The sequence below is a fragment of the Topomyia yanbarensis genome, chromosome 2 (assembly GCF_030247195.1).
Source record: "Topomyia yanbarensis strain Yona2022 chromosome 2, ASM3024719v1, whole genome shotgun sequence".
Lineage (NCBI taxonomy): Eukaryota > Metazoa > Arthropoda > Insecta > Diptera > Culicidae > Topomyia > Topomyia yanbarensis.
Window position 1 is genome coordinate 424,546,015 of NC_080671.1, and position 24,869 is coordinate 424,570,883.

At 37.4% G+C, this 24,869-nt stretch overlaps 1 protein-coding gene across 1 annotated transcript in view; it reads left to right on the forward strand.

Moving 5' to 3' along the window:
• Positions 1-510: 510 nt before the first annotated feature.
• LOC131685294 (actin-binding Rho-activating protein) overlaps positions 511-24,869 on the forward strand; it is a 44,077-nt gene continuing 19,718 nt past the window's right edge. Inside the window, exon 1 of the mRNA XM_058968915.1 lies at positions 511-1,386. Coding sequence (XP_058824898.1) covers positions 1,342-1,386 — 45 coding nt within the window. The 5' untranslated portion in view covers positions 511-1,341. The remainder of the gene's footprint in view (positions 1,387-24,869) is intronic.

Here is a 24,869-nt window from a genome sequence, read left to right on the forward strand (position 1 = left end):
GCTACTTTCAACTGGAACCTTGCGATTCGTTTCGACGCATTAACACATGACCCGGGTGAGATCAACAACCTATCCAACCACAGATGATTCATATATTCGATTACGTTCGCAGCATGGGCGACATGGACACATGGGCTATCGAATTTTCAACCGGATGATGACGAATAAGTGGGTGTCCTCGTAACAAGAGACTGTGAATCGAATAAATAAACGTGTGGTGTTGATATTCGCGGGAAAAAGCACCGGGCGTCTCCATGGAAACGCATGGCTGTTACGAAACATTTTTCGCGCTAAACCAAAAGTGCATTTTCTCCGATACTCTCCCGCTCTCTTTCGTCCCAGAGAAAAGCATCGTTTCTCAGCGGCTGTACCAGCAATAACACACCGGTCAATCTGAACTAGCGTCGCGGCGTCGTCGACGGCGGCTGTTTTCCGCCTTGACTGCAACGCATGGCGAAGAAAATTTATAAAAGCATGCGGCGTACTTTGGTCAGCACTCACTCGTAGGAAAGTAATTAAGACGCTAGCATCGCATCGCCCGCTTCGTTTACGCGCGTTCCCTCTGCTGAAGTTTGTTGATTTTCTTTTAGACGGCAGTCGGAAGACGGTGATCGGCGGCGACGACGACGTTACCCCGCATTAGGTTTGCCAAATCCATCACCCTTCCTAGCCAGCTGTGCCGTGTGTGAGTGTGGAAACAGCAAATTGCACCACCCGAGAGGAGGTTCGCAAATCTTCCTCAGTCAGCAGCGCGGCGGTAACCCTGAATCAAAGAAGATTTTCGGAGGAACAGTCGTTGCTCAGAGCTTGAACAGTGAACAGCGTTTTTTTGTTGGAAAGAGGATCTCAGCGAATCTCTGCCTTCGTGTTACCAAAATAAGTGTAACAGCAATCCGCGCAAGAAGTCGAGTTCTGAAATCGAAGTCAAGTGCTCGAGTTTGTTTGCGTTTCGTTCAAGATTGTTGTTATGATCGAAATTGAATAACAATTGTGCAAATTTGTGCAGCCGAGAAGCGAAGAGGTGTTTAATTAGCCTTTGGTGTGAGTGCCGAAGCGGTTTGGTAACATTGTTTCTTTTGAACTCGTTCGCGGTGAGGCTCCGAGGCCGAAGATCAGAACCATCCGCAACAGTATCGCAAACAGGCACTTGGCCAACCCGTCAAAAGTGAAAACATTTCATATATTTATGAACAAACTGTTAAAAAATATAGTGCAACTTTCGTGTTTCGATTCGTTCTGGGCCACTTCTTCACTAGTAACGCTTCAAGCACGCAGTCCGGTCAGAAACAGTCGTCCAGTAGCGGTAGAGAAGCCGACAGTGAACTCAACAAAATCAACACCATGACGGACGTCGCACATGAACTTGGTGCCCTGCGGTTGATAGTGGTAAGTACTCGGGCAATTTGCCGGGTTTAATAGGGCGTGAAATTTTCGGGACAGTAGAAAGTGCACCGGCGGACAACGGACGGACAGACGGCTCGCGGATACGGGTCATAAATGGTGCAAATTGGGCGCAGAAAAAAAACTACAACTAACGGTGGCTGTTGCGATTCCCGCAAGGTCTTGTGTGAGGAGGTTTTGCGATTGGGTGCGGTTAAAGAAAGTTTTTTTTTGTTTCTGCCTTTGCTTGTTTATGTTTATAAGCCGAAAAGTAGTTGCACTCGACGCTTTAGTGGGAAAGTCTCGTTAAAATTAATCGGAAGCTGTAACAAGGTTGCTGGCAGCGGACATTGGCATTCGGACAATGGAATGTATTCAGCTCGTTTTTGGTGGGTTCGGTTAGTGTTGAATCGTTGATTTTGAAAATTTTCTGAGTCTTTGTCGAAAGATGGGTTTGAAATTCAATTTATGAGTTGCTGTTTTTATAATCATTAGCTTTCCATCGCCTTTATTTAGTTTTGGTGATGCTTGTGCTTAAAATTTTGAAACTTTACTAGTTTACTGTGTTCGAATATTTCGCCCTGTCATTTTTATTTCTATTACTTTATTCGAATAATTTATCAGAACTGTACTGCCTATGATCGCAAATCAGTCCCAAAAAAACAGGAAATTCCACAGAAAACGGACAAATATGTGATCATGGGCAGTGTATTGAGTTTCGTTTGCCAAATAGGTACTGATTATGTCATTCCGGCCAACATGCACTTCTCTTAGGTTCGGAAGTACAAAACGCATCATCATTTGACCTTAACTTACCCACAAATAGCGAATGTTGGCTTGAGTTGGAAATTGATTTTGACTTGCTATGAACTATATAAGGAGTAGCTAGTTACGTTGTATCCTATCATCAAGTAAATTATTAGCAGAGAGAAAAAAATCGGAAATTGAAATACGATTAAAGTAGAGACTCATAAAAAATTGGCATTTTTGTTAAAAGTCATGTGTCGGGTTAGCATTCTAATACTAGGCATCTATAGAAACTATGGTAGTTTTTCTACTGTCGAATTACCTTGTGTGTGAATGACTACACGGACAGAAAACTGTTCCCAAAATCGCGAACATTACAAATTGGAACAATCACGTTTTTATGCTACGAAAACAGGACCAAGAATAGAAATGATGTATTTTATGTTTTATGATTATGCGCAATGTTGTTTTAAAACAACATTCTGAAAATCGTCTAAAAATTATTGTATTAACGTGATATAGCTGTTAGACGATTTTCACAAAATTCTAAAAAAATTGATTTGCGCCTTTAAGGGTTAATTTCCTTACAGTAACGTCTTCATAAAGCTTTTATTAGTAGAAATATTTGCCATGTCATTAGGAAATCGATTTTCTATATGTGAACTAGTTCGCAACTATGTGAATATTATTCATAAGTCCAAAGGTTGACTCGTGATTTTATTCATAGATTAGAACATTTTTCTGTGTCCGACTATACATCGTGAACTGATTCATGATTTATTACATCTTGATCATAATCCGGATATTTTCTCGTGCGCTATTCCACGAAACTCGAAATATTATTCATAAATCCTTTCAATCCTCGGGAACTAATTCATGATTCCTAATATATTAGACAATTATTATATTCACCAAACTATAAAATAATATTCATGGATACGTAAGCTGATTCACGATCCCTGGCGTATTAGTCGCTACTTACCATTCGTCCTCGTGAATTAGTTCATGAATCATGAATTATTATTCATGGATTCGTCACCTGGTTCATGATTCTTAATACAATAGTGCCCGTAAAATAATTCACAATATCATAAAATATTCATGGATGCGTGGACTGATTCATGCTTTCTAGTACATGCGTCACGATCTAGCGTGCTTGTGATATTTAGAAGATATCCCTAATCATTTTCAATTTTATGTAACTCTGGCAATGATCATGAAATTTTCACATGAACTTTTTCACAAAGTTTGGAACATTATTCGTGTAATCATTTTTATGCCATACACTTTCCATGAAATATAGTATAGTTATGTCCATCTGCTAGCGACCAGTGCTAGGTATGAGGAGTAAATATAAGAAAACTATTATGACCTGGAACATCGTTATTCGTTTGATAAGGCTCAGTGTGATATCCGGACAGAAAACGGAAACTGCGCTAAGCACCAAAAATACATTATAGAACCACAAATCGTGTTCCTGATATAGTCCACAGAATAGGATAACACGAATCAGTTACACTTTTATGATCCAGTTCATATTGCTACGTTACTGCTAGCTAAAATTTGAAAAGTAACCAAAAATTAACACACCACGATACGACGAAGAGAAGTTACGGTTTTCATGATAAAATTGTCGATATCATGAGCATGAAGCACATTACTCCACGTGTCAAATTATAAAGTACGCCGATATTTTATTGGCGTAAAATATCACGATAACATGCGTATAAATTACGAAAATCATGAGTACAATCGTGAAACCATGAACATAAATCACGCTTCTCGTGATTGAAAAATGACGATAGCATAACGAGACATTTCGAAAATCGTGGCTAAAGTCCTGAAATCATGAACATATTTTTGTTTTAAACGAAAATTAGCCAAAGTTGGTTAATTTTCTACGGAATAATTAAAAGGCGTAATAACTTCCAGTTTTGGTGGTTAAATATGTTTATTATTCAAGACTGTCCATACTTTGCCAATCGAACAAAATACATTTGTCTGCGTGTGGCGGATACTATCACCAATTGAATGAAAGCGTTTGCGGAACGTTTGTCGATAGCTAGGAATGCTGGATCGAGGGTAATCGGAGCCGGAAGCCGCAGTTTCGACGAAAATGTTAGCCAACGGTTTCAATCGTTCGAGATGTCGTAAACAGACTGGGAGCATAGTCTATAAGTAAGCATTGAACAAAAGCCGGAGCCGGACTGTCGACTTATAAGAAGTTGGTAACTTCAACTCGCGACAATTGACAAAGCTAGACGGATGCGATTCCGGAAGCTGTACATGACGATACTAATGAAGTTCGATTGTGTAGTAAATCGGACGACATAACCTACGTCACGGCAGACTTCAAATAGTCTTCTGGTTAGAGTTTTAACGGCACCCAGACGACGTAGCAGTCACTTCAAGACATATGAAACTGACAAAGTTCTTTCCGGTTTGGCAGGTTATCCGTAGATGTTAGCCTTTTATGAAAACCGTGGCCATCAACCACAAAATTACCTAAACGACCTTTCCGGGAGTAACGCCTGTAATCATGCCTTTTGAAGGAAAACTCAGTTTCGTCGAAGTCGATAATTGTCAACTGTAGATTTTCGACTGATTCTGTCTTCGTTTTTTTTTTACTACGGGTATGTTGATAATTGACAATGTCGGGCTATTTATAAACTTTTCGATTACCCAAATGTATTAGATTGAGAATACTGTAAATATCCGTTCAATGTTCCGTACGTTGTTTTTTTTAATATTTTGATATTAGAACTCGTGTAAAAATAGAGGAGCGTGCGATTGTTGCATTCCAAATAAAGTAAAATGTATTGACGTATTGTAAAACGAATAGTGCAATGCAGATTTTTTATTTTATTAGGGTCTTACTAATTTATTCGAAGTTGCTTTTATATGATGCTTATACATTGGTCTATTGAACTTACCTTTCACTGATTTTGTAAATTTTATATTATTTGCGCCTTCTTGGGTTATAACAGAGGTGTTTTTCTTTTAAAAGTGAATCCACCGTATGCTGAGCCAATATATAATGAAAAATGATTAAAAACTTCTATTTTTACCACATTATGCGGTATGCTTTTAGGAAGGGAAAGAAAATATAACAAATTAAAAATGCCGAAGAAAAATGTGTATGTTCCTGCGACACTTGAAGTAGACTAAAAAACTGTAGAAAGTGAGTGGCAATTAAGGGCAAACTATCGTTATGCGGCGGCGAACAAAATAATGCCAGGATTTAAACGAACTTGAAAATTCAGATTCGCTCAATTGAAAGCTTAGCTGATCTTTTTTCCTGCATTTTAAACAAATTGAACTTCAAGGATGAAAAATATTGAACTCTTTTTGTCATATTGAAAGGTTATGTAATCACTCTAAAAATTGTCATCCTAATCCCGGCCCGGAGGTCCGAGTGTCATATGCCATTCGACACAGTTCGTCGATATCGGAAAATGTATGTGTGTGTATGTGGAGAAAAATGTCACCTCTGTTTCTCAGATATGGCTGAACCGATTTGCACAAACTTAGTCTCAAATAAAAGGTACAACCTTCCCATCGGCTGCTATTGATTTTTTTATTGATTGAACTTCCGGTTCCGGAGTTACGGGTGGAAGAGTGCGACCACGCAGCAAATTCCCATATAAACTGAAATGAAAAATTCTCAAAGGAAAATTTCGAAATCGAATTTGCATTTTTGATGTCAAATGACTTTAAACTGCATAAAACGTTGAGTTTTGATGAAATCTCGAAAAAAATTGTTTGACGAAAATTGACTTTTTTTGACTTTGGCATATAGAAAGGTTATGCAATCACGCTAAAAATGGTCAACCTAATCCCTAAATAAAATTTGACCTATATAGGCTGAGGTAGGAGTATGCAATGAGGGGTTGCTACTTTAAAATTAAAACTAGTTTAAAATTTCTCAACAAGTTGAACATAACCAGCCATGGAATTGTAGTTTGGACAAATGAGAAAGTCACAATTGCACCACTAGGTGGATTAAAATAGGTTTTTAAATAAGAAATATAATCAATTTGACCAAATTTCGCCCGTAGCACCTTTTAAAGAAATGCAGTACCATAATCATCGTGACTGAATAATTCGTGATTCGAATCATGACAGAATGCATTGAAGGGATGCGCATCTTTCTCTATTGTACATAGCCATCGAGAGAGGTTTGTGTCATGAAGTCTGAATCACCACCATGTGCTGTAAGGCTTCTTGCGAAACCAACTAAGGCACTAGACTGCACTTCGTGAAGGTTTAAGAGCTTTTAACGATGAAGTTGGAACGATTTGCAATCTTCGACAATGTTAAAAATAATAAAAATATCTCTGATTCTGGTGTTAGTGCTTTAAAGCTTCAATCGTTTGGTAAAGTGCTTTAAAGCTTCAATCGTTACTTGAGAGGAACGACTCAAGGATGGGCCAATGGGGGTATTTTTTTCTTGTTCTCCTATTCAACATTTATGTGCATACTGAAATCTAATAGTTTTTTTACGTTGCTAAAGAACGTGATAAATATCAAAAGTCCAAGATTGCTCCCTTGAGGCATTCCCTATGTGTTGGTAAGTCACTTAAAAACTAAGTGTACTTAAGGTTTCATTCGCTAGAAACGTGGCGGAAGGACGTCTGTTCTCTTGCGTTTTTCCTTGCGGCTGCGTCTGCAACATACCTCCGGATGCTATTGTTCAATTTGTAGTTGTTGCTGGCATTAGTGAAATACTGCTTTGTCATGGGGTTCCGGTTAATTGGTATAATATCGTAGTTTGGCTGCTTCAATTCGTTTTAGTTCTCTTAACCATCGATTGGGCTATAGCGGTTTCGGTTTAGGATGAGGTGATGGCTAGGCTGTCCCAAAAAAAATCGATGTTCGAAAAGTCATGGTGCTCAACCCTATAATGAAAGATAAGCATATTTTAAGCACTTTTGTAGAACAAATCAAGTTTCTAAAAAATCATCTAGAGGTTCCGCAAATGCGATTTGTGAAAAATGGTCATTTTTGAGCAAAATTGTCGTATATAAGTGGTTTTCGCAACTTTTTCAAAGCCCAATTATTTTTAATATATTTTTTCATTTTTCTGTGGACCTTAGAGAATAAATACCATTCAAAAGTTTTTTTACAAATAGTCCTTATATTACTTATAGAACCTTTTAATCATGACGAAAAAAAATTTTTGGTTAATTTTGAAGAAAATCCATACAAAACGAATGTCAATATTTTTTTTCAATATACCAAAGGCATGTTTTGGAAAGTACTGTTCATTGCAAAAATTTTCGTGAACAAATGTTGTGAAAATTTGGTCGAGAGGTTGAGATATAGCATTTTTAGTAAATGCTTTCAAACCATGAAACTTTGCTACATTTTTTGAATTGTTCAATATCTCAACCGTAACTTGACCAGTGTAGGCATATTGGGTGTCACATAAAAAGGATTTCTCTTAATCTTACAAAACATTTTCATATGTGGAATCTACCATCTTATTCTAAGATAGTTTTTGAGAGATTTATGGGATTGTGCATGATCAACAACTTTTTCGAATTAGAAGTGATAACACCAATGATGCTATAACCTATGTAACATTCACGATTGATTAGATTTATTTATTAATGTGAATATACAGGGTGTTTGGTTCATGGTTAAGAATCTCCCGGGGAGTGATAGACTGTCATATTTGGAGAAAAAAATTGTTCTACACATACCATCAAATCTCAACCGTTACAGAGTTATTGAACTTTTTGTGTAAAAAACTTATTTGTCTTAAAATACCTCTAACTTTAAAAGTGTACTTTGTATTTTAAATGTTTTAGTACCATTCGAAAGGTGAGAACATTTCGCATTGAGTGATGCCCTCACATATTTCAGCTAATGAGTTTAAGTAGCCTTTTCAAAGTAATTTATTGAAAATCAAACAATTTCAAACGATTGTTCGTTCATTTCTTGAAAATCCTAATAGTTAACCTCATCATTTAAATAATTCAGAGTGTTAGTCTTGATGAGCTGCTTAATTTGTTCTTTGACGTGATACACTTACCTTTCCTTATTTTCATGATTTTGGGTTATTCAACTTGGATATTTTTTATCTCATTTTCACTAGTACCAGCTCTAATTGAAAAATTACGGCACCTATTGTACTTTTTTTCTTTTTATTCAAAAGCCAGGAAAATTTTACAGTGAAAAATGTATTAATACCTTTCAGTTAAGTGAATTTAGTATTCTTTTAAAAGTAAATTAGTTTAAAGTTAGTGCTAATATTGGCATTTTCGTTAATTTTCTTAAAATAGTAAATAATAAACATCACCATTATTATCATGGAAATAATGCATCTCAGCAAGTTCTACAGTTCTTTCTTTGACTCCATTCAATTATCTCTTTTGGTTTCGACGCAAAATCGTTTTTATCACATCGTTTCATATGCAAAAATAATGATTTCGAACCCACTACATTTGTAGGGAGCTCATGCTGTGTTAACTATTAAATAGCAGCAACATGAAAAGAGATATAGATAAAGTGTCTAATAAAAAGTTATAGAGAACATTAAGGGGCATCAATGAACAATAGTTACGATAAATTTTGTTGATTAATAATTAGAATAATTAAAAAACTCTCCAAAAAACACAAATTTTGAGTTATTTCGTTAGTAAAAAATCATTTAGCACACTTAACTAAAAGATGTTTGTACATACACTGATAGGACATTTTCTCAGCTTTTTAATGAAATCTTGCTAATAACGATATAATGCATATTTTTTAGATTAGAGTCTTTTAAGCACTTGCAAGTCGGTTACAGGAAAAGTATAGTAATGAAATTACAAAGAAATGAGAAGAGATAGAAATATGACGTCCAAGAACAAATCATGCATCGTCCCAAAACCCAACTTTTGGATAATGGATATTGCTATAATCATACTTCATTATTTCGAGAAAATTAGCAAAAACCTCCTCAAAAACACTAACTTTTAACTACTTTACAGTTAAAAGGTAATTAAAACTAATTAGTTAAAAGATATGAGAACACCATTCAATAGGAAATTTTCTTACCTTTCGAATGGAACTGAAACATTTAAAATACAAAGTATACTTTTTAAGCTAGAGGTATTTTAAGACAAATAAGTTTTTTACACAAAAAGTTCAATAACTCTGTAACGGTTGAGATTTGATGGTATGTGTAGAACAATTTTTTTCTCCAAATATGGCAGTCTATCACCCCCGAGAGATTCTTAACCATGAACCAAACACCCTGTATGCTAAGTCTTGTAATAAAAGACTCAAATTGAAACTATTTGATATGTTATCGAATAAATATGGCATGATTCAAGTTTTAGAAGTTATTTTGACTTTGTGTATTTTGGGTGATAGTCAGTAATAATTCTTTTCTATCAGTGTCATTTTTAGAGCCATCTCGTAGATTTCTCCACATAAAGCTACTGTTCTTTCAGTACGATCATTACTGTCATTTAAGTTTGAACGGAAAAATACAGGAAAACGAAAATAGCAGTTTATTTCCTCACAGATTTTTCCAAAGAAAAGTAGCATATATAGCATTAGTACTACTGATTGAATTTAGTGAAAATTCAGCAAACGCAGTAGAGAAAATTGAATTATCTCGTTGTAAATTTTTGTACCATTTTCAGTTTAACTTTAAGATTTCCAAACAAACTTTGACATGCCTGTAACGATTCATTGTAGTCCATGCTGATTGATATGTGTTAAAGACAAATCCAGTTATATCGGAATATTGGAATATATTTTGAGCAACTTAATCTGGTAGCGTACAGAGATTCGAGCTATTTTACTCTGATCAAGAATTTCCCAGTACTTTTCTTTTTAAAGCTTTTACATGAGTCACATTACACCACGTGTCAACGTCGAAAGTAAGCTGAAGAATAAAATATCACGATGTATATTAATTACGAAAATCTTTAATACGATTGTGAAGTTATGAACGTAAATCGCATTATTTGAGACTAAAATATCAATAATCGTGACCTAAGTCCTGAAATCATGACCATAAATCATAAATCACACTATTCTTAAGAATTTTTATGAACGTGTCCACTGGAAAACAGACACGTTATCTATTTTTAGGTCCAGTGGACTGCGCTCAAGGCTTGAGATATTTATTATCACTGCTGGAGTGGAAACGCACCCAACTAGAGACTGGGAGATCGCAGGTTTGATTCCTGCTTGAGGACATATCTTTTCGCGGTGTTTCCAATAAAATGGTGAATTTTCACCGTTTCTTCATTCTCACCGTTCCGGTCATTCTTTCTCTGTCCGTTTTCCAGTAGACACGTTCATAAAAATCCTTAAGAAAGGAAAAAAAAACAAAGACTCACGTCAAAACAAGGAATATACGCTATTCTGCCAAAAAAAAATCCGATGAACAAAATATCACGAAAATGCGATGGAATCGCGAAAATCGTGACTAAGCTTTTGAAATCATGAACATCGTTTAAGGGACGGTTCTTTTCGATTTGAAAAGTTCGTTGATTTTTGTGGAATAATTCAAAGGCCTGTGATAGTTAAATACGTTTATTAATCCAGACTTCGTGAAAATCAGTATCTGGGTAAAATTTAATATAACCGCTTCGAAATGACGATTTCCGTTTGCCTCTGCGCGGGAAACATGGTCCGAGAGCTACGAGCCTATAGCCTTTTGTAGTATACTGATGTTGACGAAGTCTAGAATAATAAACGTATTTAACCATCAAAACTGGAAGTACTTACGCCTTTGGATTATTTTTTTTTCGAGAGTTGTAGGACAACTCTACAACTAAAGTTATAGAGGTAGGTTCTCGGAAGGGCTCCCCGTCAGAATCACACACTACAACTGCAGATGAGACAAACAATGGCGTCCGCTAAAACACTGTTTTATGCCAATTGTAGCGGGCCAGAATTCTGAATGTGGTATTCATTGTACGGTTCAGGTATGTGCCGGCGTAGGGACTTCGCGATCGCGTGTATCATCGCGAAGGGCTCGAGCATTTGTACGTTAACGTGTTCGATCGCGAGTGCGTTTGTATGTCGCGTGTGCTAACGTGTTTGTAACTTCACGTGTATAAACTCTATATTATAACCCTGTGCCTTTCGCATATTCACGTGTCTTGCAGAATGATCGCGCGCGGACCGTGAATCTAATACTTAATTTTTTGTGTACCGTTCAGATTCTAGCAGAAAGTGGGTTCATTAGAGTTCCCAGTTATGTCACTATGGAACGTGTTGTCTAGTGGATATGAGCTTTATGTTTTGATTGGTCTATCTGAAAGCATGAGGCTAGGACTGATTCATGACCGCGCGAGCAGTGGGTTATGTGCTAACACATTCACTTAATTACCGGGGTGTTGTAATGTTGGCAAGATCGCGAGTGTAAGGATGTGTGGATGATTGCAATTGCATGTTCGCGTTTGTGACCAGGTTTGTGTTATCGCGAAGGTTACGAGCGTTTGAATATCTAGAATGGTAGAGATTGTGAGTGTATATGAGTCTATATGCAATTTATTGTGTTAGTAACTGTTATGAATCTGATTTAAGATATAGTAATAACAGAAAAATAAGTCAAGCAAAGATCGATGGAGGTAGAACACAAATATAGATAATTTTTAGTTTGCAAGGATAATGTTAGGGCAGAGTAAACATAAAAAGTGGAAGAATATAGAGATTTTCTACACTATTGAGTAAATGGAATTTTATTAGCTACAGAAAGAAATAGATATTACATGCAAGTGGTTCGCGTGGATTGGATTTCTTCAAAAGCTACGTGTTTCAGTTTATTATGTTGGGCTAGTTGAACATTAACTAGTGGCTGAACACTATGTTTAAAGAAGAGGTTCCATCCATAAGAGATTGTCGTCCCTGTTTCTGATCCGATTCGTTATAGACGAGTGTTACTCACCATCTTCACGAGCAAGAGTGACAGATCGAGCGAGAGCAAGGATGCAAAATGCCTACCTTTTCCGCGGCTGTAATTTTTCTGCCTACATTCTCATTTCTCTTTCGACGCTGCTGTCGTTCGCTAGTGCAGGACGCCTAGCGTTGTACGGCAGTCTGTAAGCAAAGCAGTAACATGAAAAAAATACTACCCCTAGTACAGCCACCAGCTACAGCTTCTCTTTACTTATTTTACACTTTTTAATATTTTTAATCTATTCAATATTTTTAATTACAAACGACGACAATGAATGCGGTTTGTTTACGCCACGACCGGCATCAACGCTTTCGTGTGCGGGCTTCTCCCTTTGACTATGCAGAGAAAAATGTACAAAGCAAGAGAACAAACTTTACTACGCCATACTCTCACCGAGCAGTCGGAGTACAGCAGCAAAACAAAAATGTATTCTACTGCTGTATGGGAAAATGTACTCGGTTTGGCTACCGTTCTGGCAAGAGCTGTAGCGATGCGTCGCTGTAGCGGGCTGTACGGCTTGTGCAAATGTAAATATAACGAAAAAAAATAGTTTGTCGGTACCGTTGCACAGTGTTTTAAAACGTCGTTTTCGTGCTCAAGATTAATAGCGTCTAAGCCGTTGACTTGTTGTACAGGAATTGACAATACGTTCTTATATTTCGTTTACGTAAAAATACAGAGAAGCGGATCCTTGGGGAGATCTATGTAGCAAAATCGTGATGTCGATAAATCTCCATGCGAATTGTGCATGTGCTTTTCATATAAGTTTAGCGACTGCGACTGATGCTGAATTTGCAATTTTCAAAACAGCCAACCCAGTGTGTTGGAAGATCCGCGATATTCAAACTCGAATAGGAAACGACACCATCCGTTTCGACCTGGTTGGCTGGTACGTATAGTCGGTACTCCTTGGTAAAAGACCCGTAGCCAGCAATATCATTTGCCTGCTTAACACTATTTACCACCACCCTAAGCTTATCAGGGAAAATTTTCGATATTTTTGTCGCGGACGAATAGCGCTCTAGATAGGCTATGACTGGAAATTTTCTATAAATTTAAACATTGTTTGTCTTTGACCCATGGATCATGGATTCAGTTGGGGAAGTCGATTTTATTTCGACATCCATCTCACCTTAAAACAAATCATTGTCAGGAGAAGTCATTGTTGCACGGACCTCGAGCCCAATGCAGAATGGCAGGCGAGATAGGTATGGAAAGGTAATACAATAGCGGTATCCAGGCGGCTCACAAAGAAAAGAAGCTCGCTCTGCTGGTCGAATAACGATTATTTTCGCGCACACACAAAAGAAAGAAAACATTAAAAAACATCGAAGAGCCGGAAATCGCAAAAGATAGCCTTTAAAGTGGATTAGTAACTTTTGCAGTATACGTTGTAGCGTTACTCTGCACGGACTGGGAAGAGTGTCTAAACGGTCCGTGAATCACCGTACGAATGCTCCGAATACATTGATTGATTTTTAAGAAGATTGCGTAAAGAGTAGTGAAGCTTTTTTCGTTTTCAAATATTACGTAACGTAAAAATTGCCCACATTTGACTCCTCCTCTTTTATGTCACAATTTTCTTTATCCCTCCACCTCATCTAGTACGTCAAGAATTCAAACTTTTTATTGGTTTTCTTCAATGAGCCATGTAAAGTATGATCTAGTTTACTTCCCCTTCACAAAATGTCATATTTTGTTACATATCTTTGTACTCGCAGTCAGATGTTCTTTCTTGTCCTTTGCACTTACCGATCACGAGCTGAGTTATTTGTATTAGTTTTTCCAGTTACAGACGATTTGATAGCCGTAGATGCGTGGGAAACCGACTGTGATGCAATCTCCTCAGCATGTTCCGCGCAAGGTTTTCGATGGAAGGTGTGTAGCACACGCTAACGCTAGTGTAGGATTGACATAACCTCATACTTATTCTCGGTTCAAAGTCAACAATTGGGAGCACTGCTTCCGCTCGCGCGCCAGCGTTAGCAACGACGAGCCGAACCTCGACTGGCCATCTTTTTGCTCCCGATCGCCTCACATATAATACGTGCTCTAGTCGCTGCCATTTAAGTGTAATACCGTGATGGAGGATTTTCTAGCAATGCAATCAAATTCTCACAGAAGGTTCGGCGGAATCCAAAACAAGTGTTTCAGCGTGAAAAAAAACATTTTTTGGGATTTTTTTTGTAACTCTGCGTGAAGCGAATTGATCAAACCTTTTGTACATTATAGTATATCATTTCAAAAACATGCTGTAACTTTTCTATGCAAAAATATCGACAAGCGACTCGGTGACGAAACTTTTTGTAGAACGTCTCTGGAAAAACATGATTTGCGGTGTTACCTGCCATTCCATATCTAGTTAACCGATTTCTTTCAAACTTTGCATACTCATTCTATGTAAAAAATACCTAACCCCTAGGTTGAGTTTTTGAGATAAAGTTTCAATTAAGTAAGTAAGTAAGCGGTGCCAAATTGTGTAGCCGTACCGCGATTTTCCCATCTACCATATATCTCATAAAATCACACGTTTCAGGTTGTTACGCAAGATGAATATTTTGCCTAGGTCAATTTGCTAAATGTAGTAGTACTGTGCTGTCCATGTGATGAAATTCCGTAAACCAAAGCTCCATTTTGATCGTCAGTTATTGATCCACATCTCGAATACTCGTTTGAATGCGAACAAATCTGAAGTATTTGGTCGGAGCACCACATTTTGCCGCTGAGACTTACTCATCATCACATATTATCACAAGCAACGTAAGGAGTTTATTTGTACTTCAGACAAGTTAGCAACTGTTTTTGTTGTTCGTCTCACACTTCAATGCAGAAATGTCGTGACAATTGTCTTCAATCTTTAGAAAAAAAAGAATTCAGGCCTTTGCCAGAATCCAAGCGCCAAATTTGGATCTGATTCAGGCCCAGGATTTTGTCTGGGGGGACGGGATGGCTTGGTTTCGGGTACTGAAAAGTTGCTGAAAAACTGTTTGGTGATGTGATGCACATCCGTGTACAACTTTCGCGGTACATCATTCCCTCGTTTATTACCTTTGTATTAGGATTATATTTCCAAGATCTGCAATTGAATAATCTATTATTAAAAAAATAATGGAATCCTATCGACGAATAATAGAAACTTTTCTGTCTGATTTTGGGTGTAGCCAATTCTAGATAATTTGTTAGTGGAAAGTTTAACAAAATTTGCTTTCTACTTTCTGGGTACTTCACCAGTACTTAAGTATTTTTAGTTTCACCCACTTTACCGTGTTCAACGTTAAATACATACAGATTTTAACTATAGTTAAAACTGCTACCTTTAAAATCGCTCGTATTGAAAATAGCCGTCTTTAACCTTTCGATGTAGCAATGCTCTGCTAACCCATCAGTACACTGACTTGCCTCCTTTGGTAGCGAGTTAAGTGCCAGAATGGCCCAAAATAACCGAATGTTGCGTACCATTCGACTATGCAAACAGCTGCACAGGAAGAGCAATTGATAGTGCCAATAAAGGTCACTCCCGCTAATTACGGATTGACTTTTAAGATTAAATTCGGATGTCCTGGCTAGCATAGAAGAAGTATCGCGTGTTTATTTTCAAACCTATTTCGACAGTTGCATTATTGGCCCTGTTAAAAAAAGGATTTGTTAAAAAAATATGCGAGACATTTACATATTTAATAAAATTTCAAACATAACATACCGTAATGTGATGTGCGGGGTAGTATTTTCACACTAATTGAATACATGGTCATTTGATGGCGCAGTGACGCTAAAGTTCACACACAAAACATTTCGTTCGGAAAAGTGCAATACAATAAAAATGCGATGTTCTCAAGTTTTTGACTCCATGTTGTTAGTCATCTGAATACGAACAACTTGATGTTCATAAAGCATCTCGATTCTATCAGTGTCATGATTTTGTCAACCTAAAATAAACATTAAACCTTAAACGTTTTTTGACATTAAAACACGGAAAGATGATCGATAAAAATTCTATCTGCGAATGTGGTTCGTTTTGACAAGGTGAAATCATATTGAAAGCACTAATCTGTAAATTTAACCAGAGCTTGGCAGGCAATTAAATAATAGAATTTTTGATTGTTACTGACGAACTGACCAAAGATGGCGTTTAATTTCTATGTGAATCACACGACACTCGGATTGTCAGAGTATACAGTCGCCAAAACTTCCTACGCTTGATAGTAAACGGGGAAAATCCATCAACGAACAGCGACCTGTCATCGCTGGGGGAAAAATAAAGCAAAAAAAGCACATTTGGCTCTATTTTGGAATTTACGCCACATTTCTATTCACACGATAAGTAGGCCTCTTTCATTTGAACAAGTGTAAACAGTCTCTGACTTGTTGATGGACCGTAACTATACATAATTATTACCGACAGCGTGGTTGACTCTGTTTTACGACTTTACCGGCCAATAATGGTGGGATTCTCACACCCGTTTTTACGAGTAACACTTTCATAAGTGAATATTTAGCAAATGAAGTGAGATGCTTTTTATTTCTTTCTGAAACCATCTGTTTGAACAAATAATTTCGAAAATATCACTACACGTTAGGGTGGCAGTAACTTTTTGCGATGTTGGAATTTTGTCTATCGATGGCAACAATAAAAAAAATATAAATAAAATCGCCGCCAGCAAAAAAAAAATGTTCAAATTTTAAGCGAACTCGGACACGTGCCCCAGAGTTATGGCAGTTTTATAGGCGAAAGACATGTATTTTTGTCTTACATAAAAATTAATACCATTTTTAAAAACGATCGAGGAAATTTTGAATCTTGGCTGTGTTCGAGCACATATGTATTTTTTCGGAATAAAAACTGGAGTTTTGAACAGAATTGTTGTTTAAAAATTCACAGATTTATGGTTTAAACAAAATGCTTTATTTTTTTCGTTGATTTAAGATTTTTTATAAACCTTCCATTTTGCTCCCGGACTCAACCATGTTTAAAAAAATTATTCGAAAACGTCCTATAATTTAGTAACAAAATTAATTAAACAAAAATTTTCATACTAGTCAGTCAGTCAGTTAGTTTAATTCATACTTTCAAGTTTGCAGAACGGTTCTGATGATCGGATTACTTTCGTTTTTCCGCCTGATGGTGTGTAGGGGATTCTGATTCCACTAAATATAAATCTTCTTTGTTCCCACTGATTTATGTTGTGGAACAATAAAAACAAACCTATCTACCATCCTACCTCGTTCAAAATGAACTCAAGTGTGTCGAAGTGTGCAGCACGCGACGCCCATAAAACCTTGATCCCGAAATTGACCCTTTTCTGCTGACAAAGACACATTCCTGCACCGCACTAAACGGGTCTGCAGTCACCTTGTCTGATGTCCACATTTCATCAGGTGTGTTGTATAAATAAACACATCCCTTTACATCCAAAAGCAAAGTGCTTTATCTAGCCATTGGCACGAGCACACGCTAGCCAGCACATTATGGCTCAATGAATTGCGAGCTAATTGAAACCGATTGTTTATGTTATGAGGTAGCAGCTAGCACCCGGCGAAGCTTCCATCCTCGTCGAGATCATCTGAAGCCGCTGAAGGGTAGTTTACGTAATTAATTATCTCGTTTCCCTCGGGATTGGACCCGGGGGCCGACATTCGATCGAAGCGCAGTCGAAGGAATTAATTTCATTCACAACTCGCAGGTGAACCGGTGTGACTGCTTCACACCGACCGCAGAGGCCGCGGTTGATGGTTCCTAGGCGGTAGCAATCGGTATGCGATGCTGCTACACGTACATGTAGATCGGTTACTACTGGTTTTGGGATCTGGGTTTGTGGTACTGTGATAGCGAAGGACTCTCGAAGCGTGCCTCGACCACGAGCTTCAGGTCATAGCGAGGAAGGTTCTGTATCGTGTATCTGTCATCGCAGTGGTGGATAATTTGAGCGAAGTTGTACAAATGGAGACATAATGCCACTGGCATCAATTCAATATTTTAAGCCTCCTCCACAGTCGCGCTTCGCTGATCCTCTTTAAACAAGAGATAAGGAAAGAAAAAAGACATGCATGCAATAAATATCGCTATATCAAGCGTTGCTTGCGGAGAGTCTTGTTTGAATTTTATGTTGGAAAAAATTGTACCTACAGAGCTAGTAATGACCCAAAAGTTCTCGAATGATGCTTTACTGATGGAAAAATGGATAATCCTTTGTGGGCTTCCAACAAACTAAACAATGGATAATTCTAGAGAAAATTTTCAATAGGACGTAAGTAACAATGAGAGATTCTCTTTGGGGTCTTTCTCTTCTGTTCATTACTCGGCCATTTCAACATTTACTACTCTACTCTTTGCATAATATTCTAGTAAAAACCGTCGGCTTTCGATATGTACTGGAAAATTAGTTTAAAGTGTTGTAATGACGTCGTAATAAACGAAAGAGAAAGTAAACAAAGGAGGCTCTCAATGTTACTTACGTCCTATTGAAAATTTTCTCTAGAATTCTTCAATAATATTGTTTCAGGCCCCGAGCCAGGATTTTGCTTCGGAGAAAATTTAGTAGTGAAGTAGTGCAAGATGTGATTACAAAAACTCGAAATCTTTACACACAGATACTCACCAAATCGTATGGAATTGGGATGGATGACATAACATACGTCAAAGCCGACTATTAGCGCTCTCTAAATCAATGTTGGTACATTAAACGATTAATTATACTAGAAATATTGTCTGCAGATGCGATCCTTGCAATTTATATGGAAGCACAATGGTGCAATGAAGTAAACAATGCGAAAATTCGAAACGCGAAAAGAAATTGATTGGAATTTATTATGTAAATTATAACTAACTAGCTGTGATACCAGACATTGTGCATGAATGGTTCATATGATTTTTGTGCTACCTAAATTAGGACGACATTTTAGTATTTCGTTCGATCGTTTTTATTTTTACTATGCGTACGAAAAATTCAAAAAGATTTTTTTATTATTTGTATTTGTTGTAATTATTGTTTATAATTGTCAAATGTTTACATACAATATTTTTTGTGTTCGTCTGTTCACGTATACTTGGCAACATATATCTTATACATGGATTGGAAACTGTGATTTCGAATTTTGGAAATGGGTTTTCTGACATAGTGAAAATATAACAATCTATGAAATATCTATCGATAATATTTCAACCAAATCATTGCCATTGCGGTTGTTACTAGCCTAACTAAGAGAGGTGCAGATAAAAAGGAAGAACAGAGTCTTTAGGGGGTTAATACCGCCAGTGTTTTGCCGCCATTTATTTTTTTAAAGAATTGTTTTAGTTAGTAAAAATCAATCAGGCCAGAGTTGTACGCTCATTTCTGATGATTTCCATCGATTTTAAAGTCTAAATATATCGGTCAAACGTTGTGGTGTTTAAACGTTTTGGCATTTCGTAATGCGACACCGACTAACGGATATGTTCAGATGATCTTGCAGATGTACAAAGTTATTTCAATTGTCAAAATACACAATTTTTATTAACGCATAATTTTTCTTATCTCGAGTATTTTCGAAGATATTGAACATTTCTTTTGAAAAACGATAGTTTTTTAAATCATTTATAACTCTACTGGAGACAACCAGAGACAAGAGAACTCCATTGAGTTTTATAGTGTTAATGTAGCATTTCTAATTGTAATTACAGCTGGCTGCCCGTTTTTTCCCGTTCAAAAGCTATTACTTTTAAAACTTTTGCGAATTTTTCCAAATATTACCCAATAAACAAGAAAAAAGCCGAAATAGCCCGATGATCTCTTCGAGATCCGTTCTTTAAATAGTCGATGATGACGTCATTCATAGAAGCGTAGCGCGCTAGGTACACAAATCTGTCGTGCTGGACTAGGGAAGCGGTATCTTCTGTGTGTAAATGCGCGATATTTTGACTACGTTGTACATTATTTAAATTTTCAATGCCATGATATCAAAAATCTTTAGGTTTATCTATTGGAATCAATTCTTAGAAGTATTTCGGGGCGATATGTGCAAAAAAATTGAAAATTTATCGTAAGGTGGCTGAATTATATGCGTTTAAAATTGGACTTTACGTTACATCCCATTTTTGTAGAATTTGCAACGTGCACCGCTGTATCGAAAACAAAGACGTAGTCCTACGTCAAAAAATATGGGCACTAACATAAGACGGCGCCGGTGGTTGAGTGGTAAGCATGACCACCACTCATTCCAGTTGGCCTGGGTTCAATTCCAGCCGAGGTCGTTGAGATTTTTCTGAGGTGAAAAAATCTGTGGTCGCGTCTTCCTTCGGAAGGGAAGTAAAGCCGTTGGTCCCCGGTTCATGAAATTGGTGGATCGATATCTAGTCCAGGTAGTGGAATCACCTCTCTGGCGTCGGTAAAGAAGAAGTATATCCTACTTCTATACTCTACTAACAAAAATATCCTCCTCCCGTGATACTTGTGGAGTGCGCAGTAGTATATACGGCATCTAGCAAAAGCAAGTATCGGACTAACTATTCCTTCCCTTTCCTTCCGCGATCTACGTTCGGGCCTGGCCGGCGCCGGTATTGATCAGAAACACTTTAGGATTACAAGGAGTTGCACATTGAAAGATGTTTCGCTAATCCCAAGCATAATTATCTACTGATTCCCTGTGCAACTTCAGCTAGTCCCGATCGATAACGGAGTAGCAGCCAGGGGTGGTCGCACAAGCTCAAGCTCAAAAAGATATGGGCACTAACATGAAACATACTTTTGAGGGCACGATAGGTCAGCCGTTTTGGGGGCACCGTAGGTCAAGCAATTAACTTGAATTGAAGACTTTCAGCCATTTCTCAAAGCTCCCTTGCACAAACAACCGAATCGAGGCCGAAAGCTGCACTTTTTACTTATTCAGTGATGCTGGAGTCCTTACGTTTTAAGCAAACAGCTACTGCTCAAAAAAAGCGCAAAGCCAGAAAAAAATTACCGCTGAAAAAAAGAAAACGGCAGAAACAGTTGGAAAATAACGAAAATCGATCGAAAAAGAGGAGAAAAAAGAGGAAAAAAGAATCGTCCCGCAGCTAAGCAACTACGTGAGCCGGAATGCACAACTTCTATCCAATACTCTGGCGACGATGAGGACACCGAACAAGTCATTAGCAAGTACAAAACCAGACGGAACTGCTGAAAAATACACGTTTTTTCAACATTTTTCGACATGGTTTCATGATTTTTCAAATAATTTGTCACATTCCCAATTTCTTACCTGAATTGCGTCAAAAAATATAATTTATTATTGCTGGTATTAACTTTAAAATATCTGCAGTATTCATACTCTTCTAGTAAAAGTAGAACCGCTGATTTTCTAGGCTTGTACATCGTTTTGTTTAACCTCGAATAAAGTGACCTATCGTACCCCCAGATTTTAAAAGCGTCGAAATAAAGTACCTTCGCCATAATAGATGTAGCTTGAAAAATATTTAACCAAACATAAAATCATTATTGCCAAACCGTCACCAGATGTATAACCATTCCAACGAGTGCCTGTTTGTCTAAATCAGAGCTCACCAAAGAAAACTGACCTACTTGACCCCACTCTACTCTACATTTAAAGGGTAGAACTACCAAAAATTAATCAAACACGATAACATGCACGCTGAATGAATGTTTGTTTATTAATGGAAAACCTATTCAGCTTTTTGTTGGTGAATGATGGCTGCGTTTTCAAATGCGCCTTTTACTTTGACAAGTCGGCCGTACAGTACCAATTTTGACACGCCGTTCCCTACAACTTCAAGTTTCACAACTCTCACCTTCCGCGCTTATTTATGATCTCAGCCCAAACGTTAAAGGTTAAACAAGAAATCGGTTAGTTTGTTTCAATCCCACTTATTGATGATGTCAATTGCTTCGCATATCTGTTATAAGCATATTTTCAGCTGTTTGAAAGCTACTTTGCGTGTCGAGAGTATTAAGGGATTAGAATCCCTACTGTTACCTGAATTCATCACATACGACATAACCGGAAGAACGTGCCCGGGAAAGTATGCCATCTAACAATACGGTACTTTAGCACAGTATACTGAAACCTCCATTTATGAACTCAACGGTTCTTAGCTTATTATTACTAATAAAAGTTAAGTATATTCGGAATCGAATGGATGTCTCAATTCATATTAGAATCAAAGACGCCAGCTTAGAATAATTTTCTATAACTTCCGACAAAATGAATATTTTCGGAATAGAGTTGACGAGTACATGACAGAAATCTATGTCAAAAGCCATTTTAAAAACCAACATGACCACTTCCGGTTTGGATAAGTTCTCTATAACCTTATCAAATGGATATTTTCGAAATGGGATTGACGAGTAGATGACAGAAATTGATGTCGGAAGCCATTTTGAAAACCAAAATGGCGACTTCTAGTAGACTTCTAGAGATAAATTCCCTAAAATTTCAACACCATGGATATTTTCAGAATGGGGTTGACGATTAGATGATGCACACCGATGTCGGAAGCCATTGACAACTAAAATGGCGAATCCCGGTTTGGATAAATTCTCTATAACCATAGCAATATGAACATTTTCGGAATGGGTTTGACGAGTATTTCCTTCATCTACTTGTCATGCCCGTTGCAAAAATACCCATACTGTTAGGGCGTTCGAGAATATAGCCCAACCGAAAATCGCCATCTTGGAGCTCAAAATGGCGCCAAACATCCATTTCGTTCATCTACTCGTCAAGCCCGTTTCAAAAGTATCTGCCATATTGTTATGTTATATTCATTAAATTTTGTGAACTGTTTTGATGAAACGATTTGACATAATAATGCAAAGCGAACTTTTTTCTAACTAAACCACAAATAACACTGGTTTGGTTCGTAAATGGAGCTTCCAGTGTACCGTCTTTACGCATCGGCGCGCTGGACCAGGGACCCCGGGATTTTGGGAGTCTCGCACTTTTTTTTCTTCTAATTTATTTGACACGGATCAATGCGTTAGCACAACGGAGCCTTGGATCTTTCGTGTGTTCACAAGATGCAAAAAAAAACAAGTTTCTGCCTGTCCGTCGGGTTTTTGATGACGCAGCTTGCTGCTGCGTGTTGACATCCTTGTTCTTGGCAGTAATGCATTAGTTGCGTTATCCTCTGCAACTTTTGGTCAAGCCGTCTGCCTTCTCTCGTGTTGTCGTTCACGTCCATGTCGTCATCATGCTGATCACTGTCGGAAGATCTAGTTTGTTTCTTGTTCCTACGGGTCGCTGTTGTAAATCCGTCTTCGTCGGCATTTGTTTCCTCAGTTGCACTCAGTTGATCATAACTTTTTAGCGTGTGGGTAACAAATGATCGGTAGCAGCTTGGAATCGCACCTTGCATCGTATTGAAAGTAGATATCAGAGCGGCAGGAAATGAGACACTGCATGACAATTGCATCAATTAAAACGTCAATCCAACATGTCGATAGAAGACCTTACCCAATCAACAATAAAACCTTGTTTGGCAAGCGATCAGTGGATGTGGCAAAATATTTATTTCTTCGTCACATCTGGGTCTGTCAACGGACAAATCCACATGAAAGCATCCAAAAGTGTCTTCTGGTGATCTTACGAAGACTCGACACTATTTAACCGGATTTGGCGATCAGTCTAAGACTGACACAGTACTAATAATAATGCCGCATCAAAAAAAAATTAAGCCTTGCTTAAGACAAACGTTCATCCAATCCCAAAAGTTTAAAAATGCCATTGTGAAAGTGTCTACTTATGTCAACCTTAACCGCACCCTAGATTTGATTAAATGAGTCATAGCAAATATGCGTGCATTTGACGATATTTGAAGAATCTCGAATATTTCGTAGCGTATATATTTTTATAAATATTCTGTCATTATGATGAGTATGCTTCACACAAGCAGAACATGTTTGTGCTGTTGAAATAAAATTATGTTTATATTCAAATTCAGTCCAATTCAGTAATTTTATTTCAAAACTTTAATTTATGGACAAATGAGGCATATTATGCGTCGCGGAGACGTGTACTCGGCAGCCATTATATTCTGACTGTTTCATATTACTGGCATTGAAACGAATTGTACCAATCATATTGATGGATTCGAGTGATTTTTATGTTTCATGTTATGTTTTATGAAAGCAATTACAAAAAACTTTACATGACAGCTAAATTATTGACCATTTTTAATGTAGAATAGTAAACATGTTAATGGCTGTCTTGGAACACCAATTTATTGAATAGGGATATTGTTATTATTACGCTTTTTCTACGCATAATCACTATAAACAAACGTCACAAAGCGTTTATCGGAATATATAACAAAAAATATCATTATTTCTATTCCGGCAGAAAGAAATGGGAACAAAACGAACGAATCTCAAGGCGATTCGCGCGCCTGGGGTGAACGTTATGTTGATTGATTTTAAAGATTGCCAAATTCGGCCATCTGTAAACGAGGCGGAATATTGATTGAAAGAAAAATATGTACCTCTTTCCAAAGTCGGATGCCAACTCTGTTCAGTTTTATCATATCAGGAACATCAAGAAGTTGAGGAATTCAATGAGAAAGTGGTCAACCATAAAATATGACCATCTTCGATACGTACAAAATTTTGCAGTTATGTTCGGATCCTTAATCTCCATAATTTCCTCTAGCAATTAAAACATTTTGACTCAAGAGTAATTTTTGAAAAAGGTGTAGTATGCTATATTGCTCCTTAGTGGAGAACAATTTAGGTAAAAATTATTTTTTTTTCTCCACTAAGGAGAAAATTATATAAAACCCGCGTGTGAAGATCACAAAACGAATTTGCGTTTTAACTTCGTCTCATCAGAATCCGACACTAATTTAGTAACATAACTAAGCTAACGC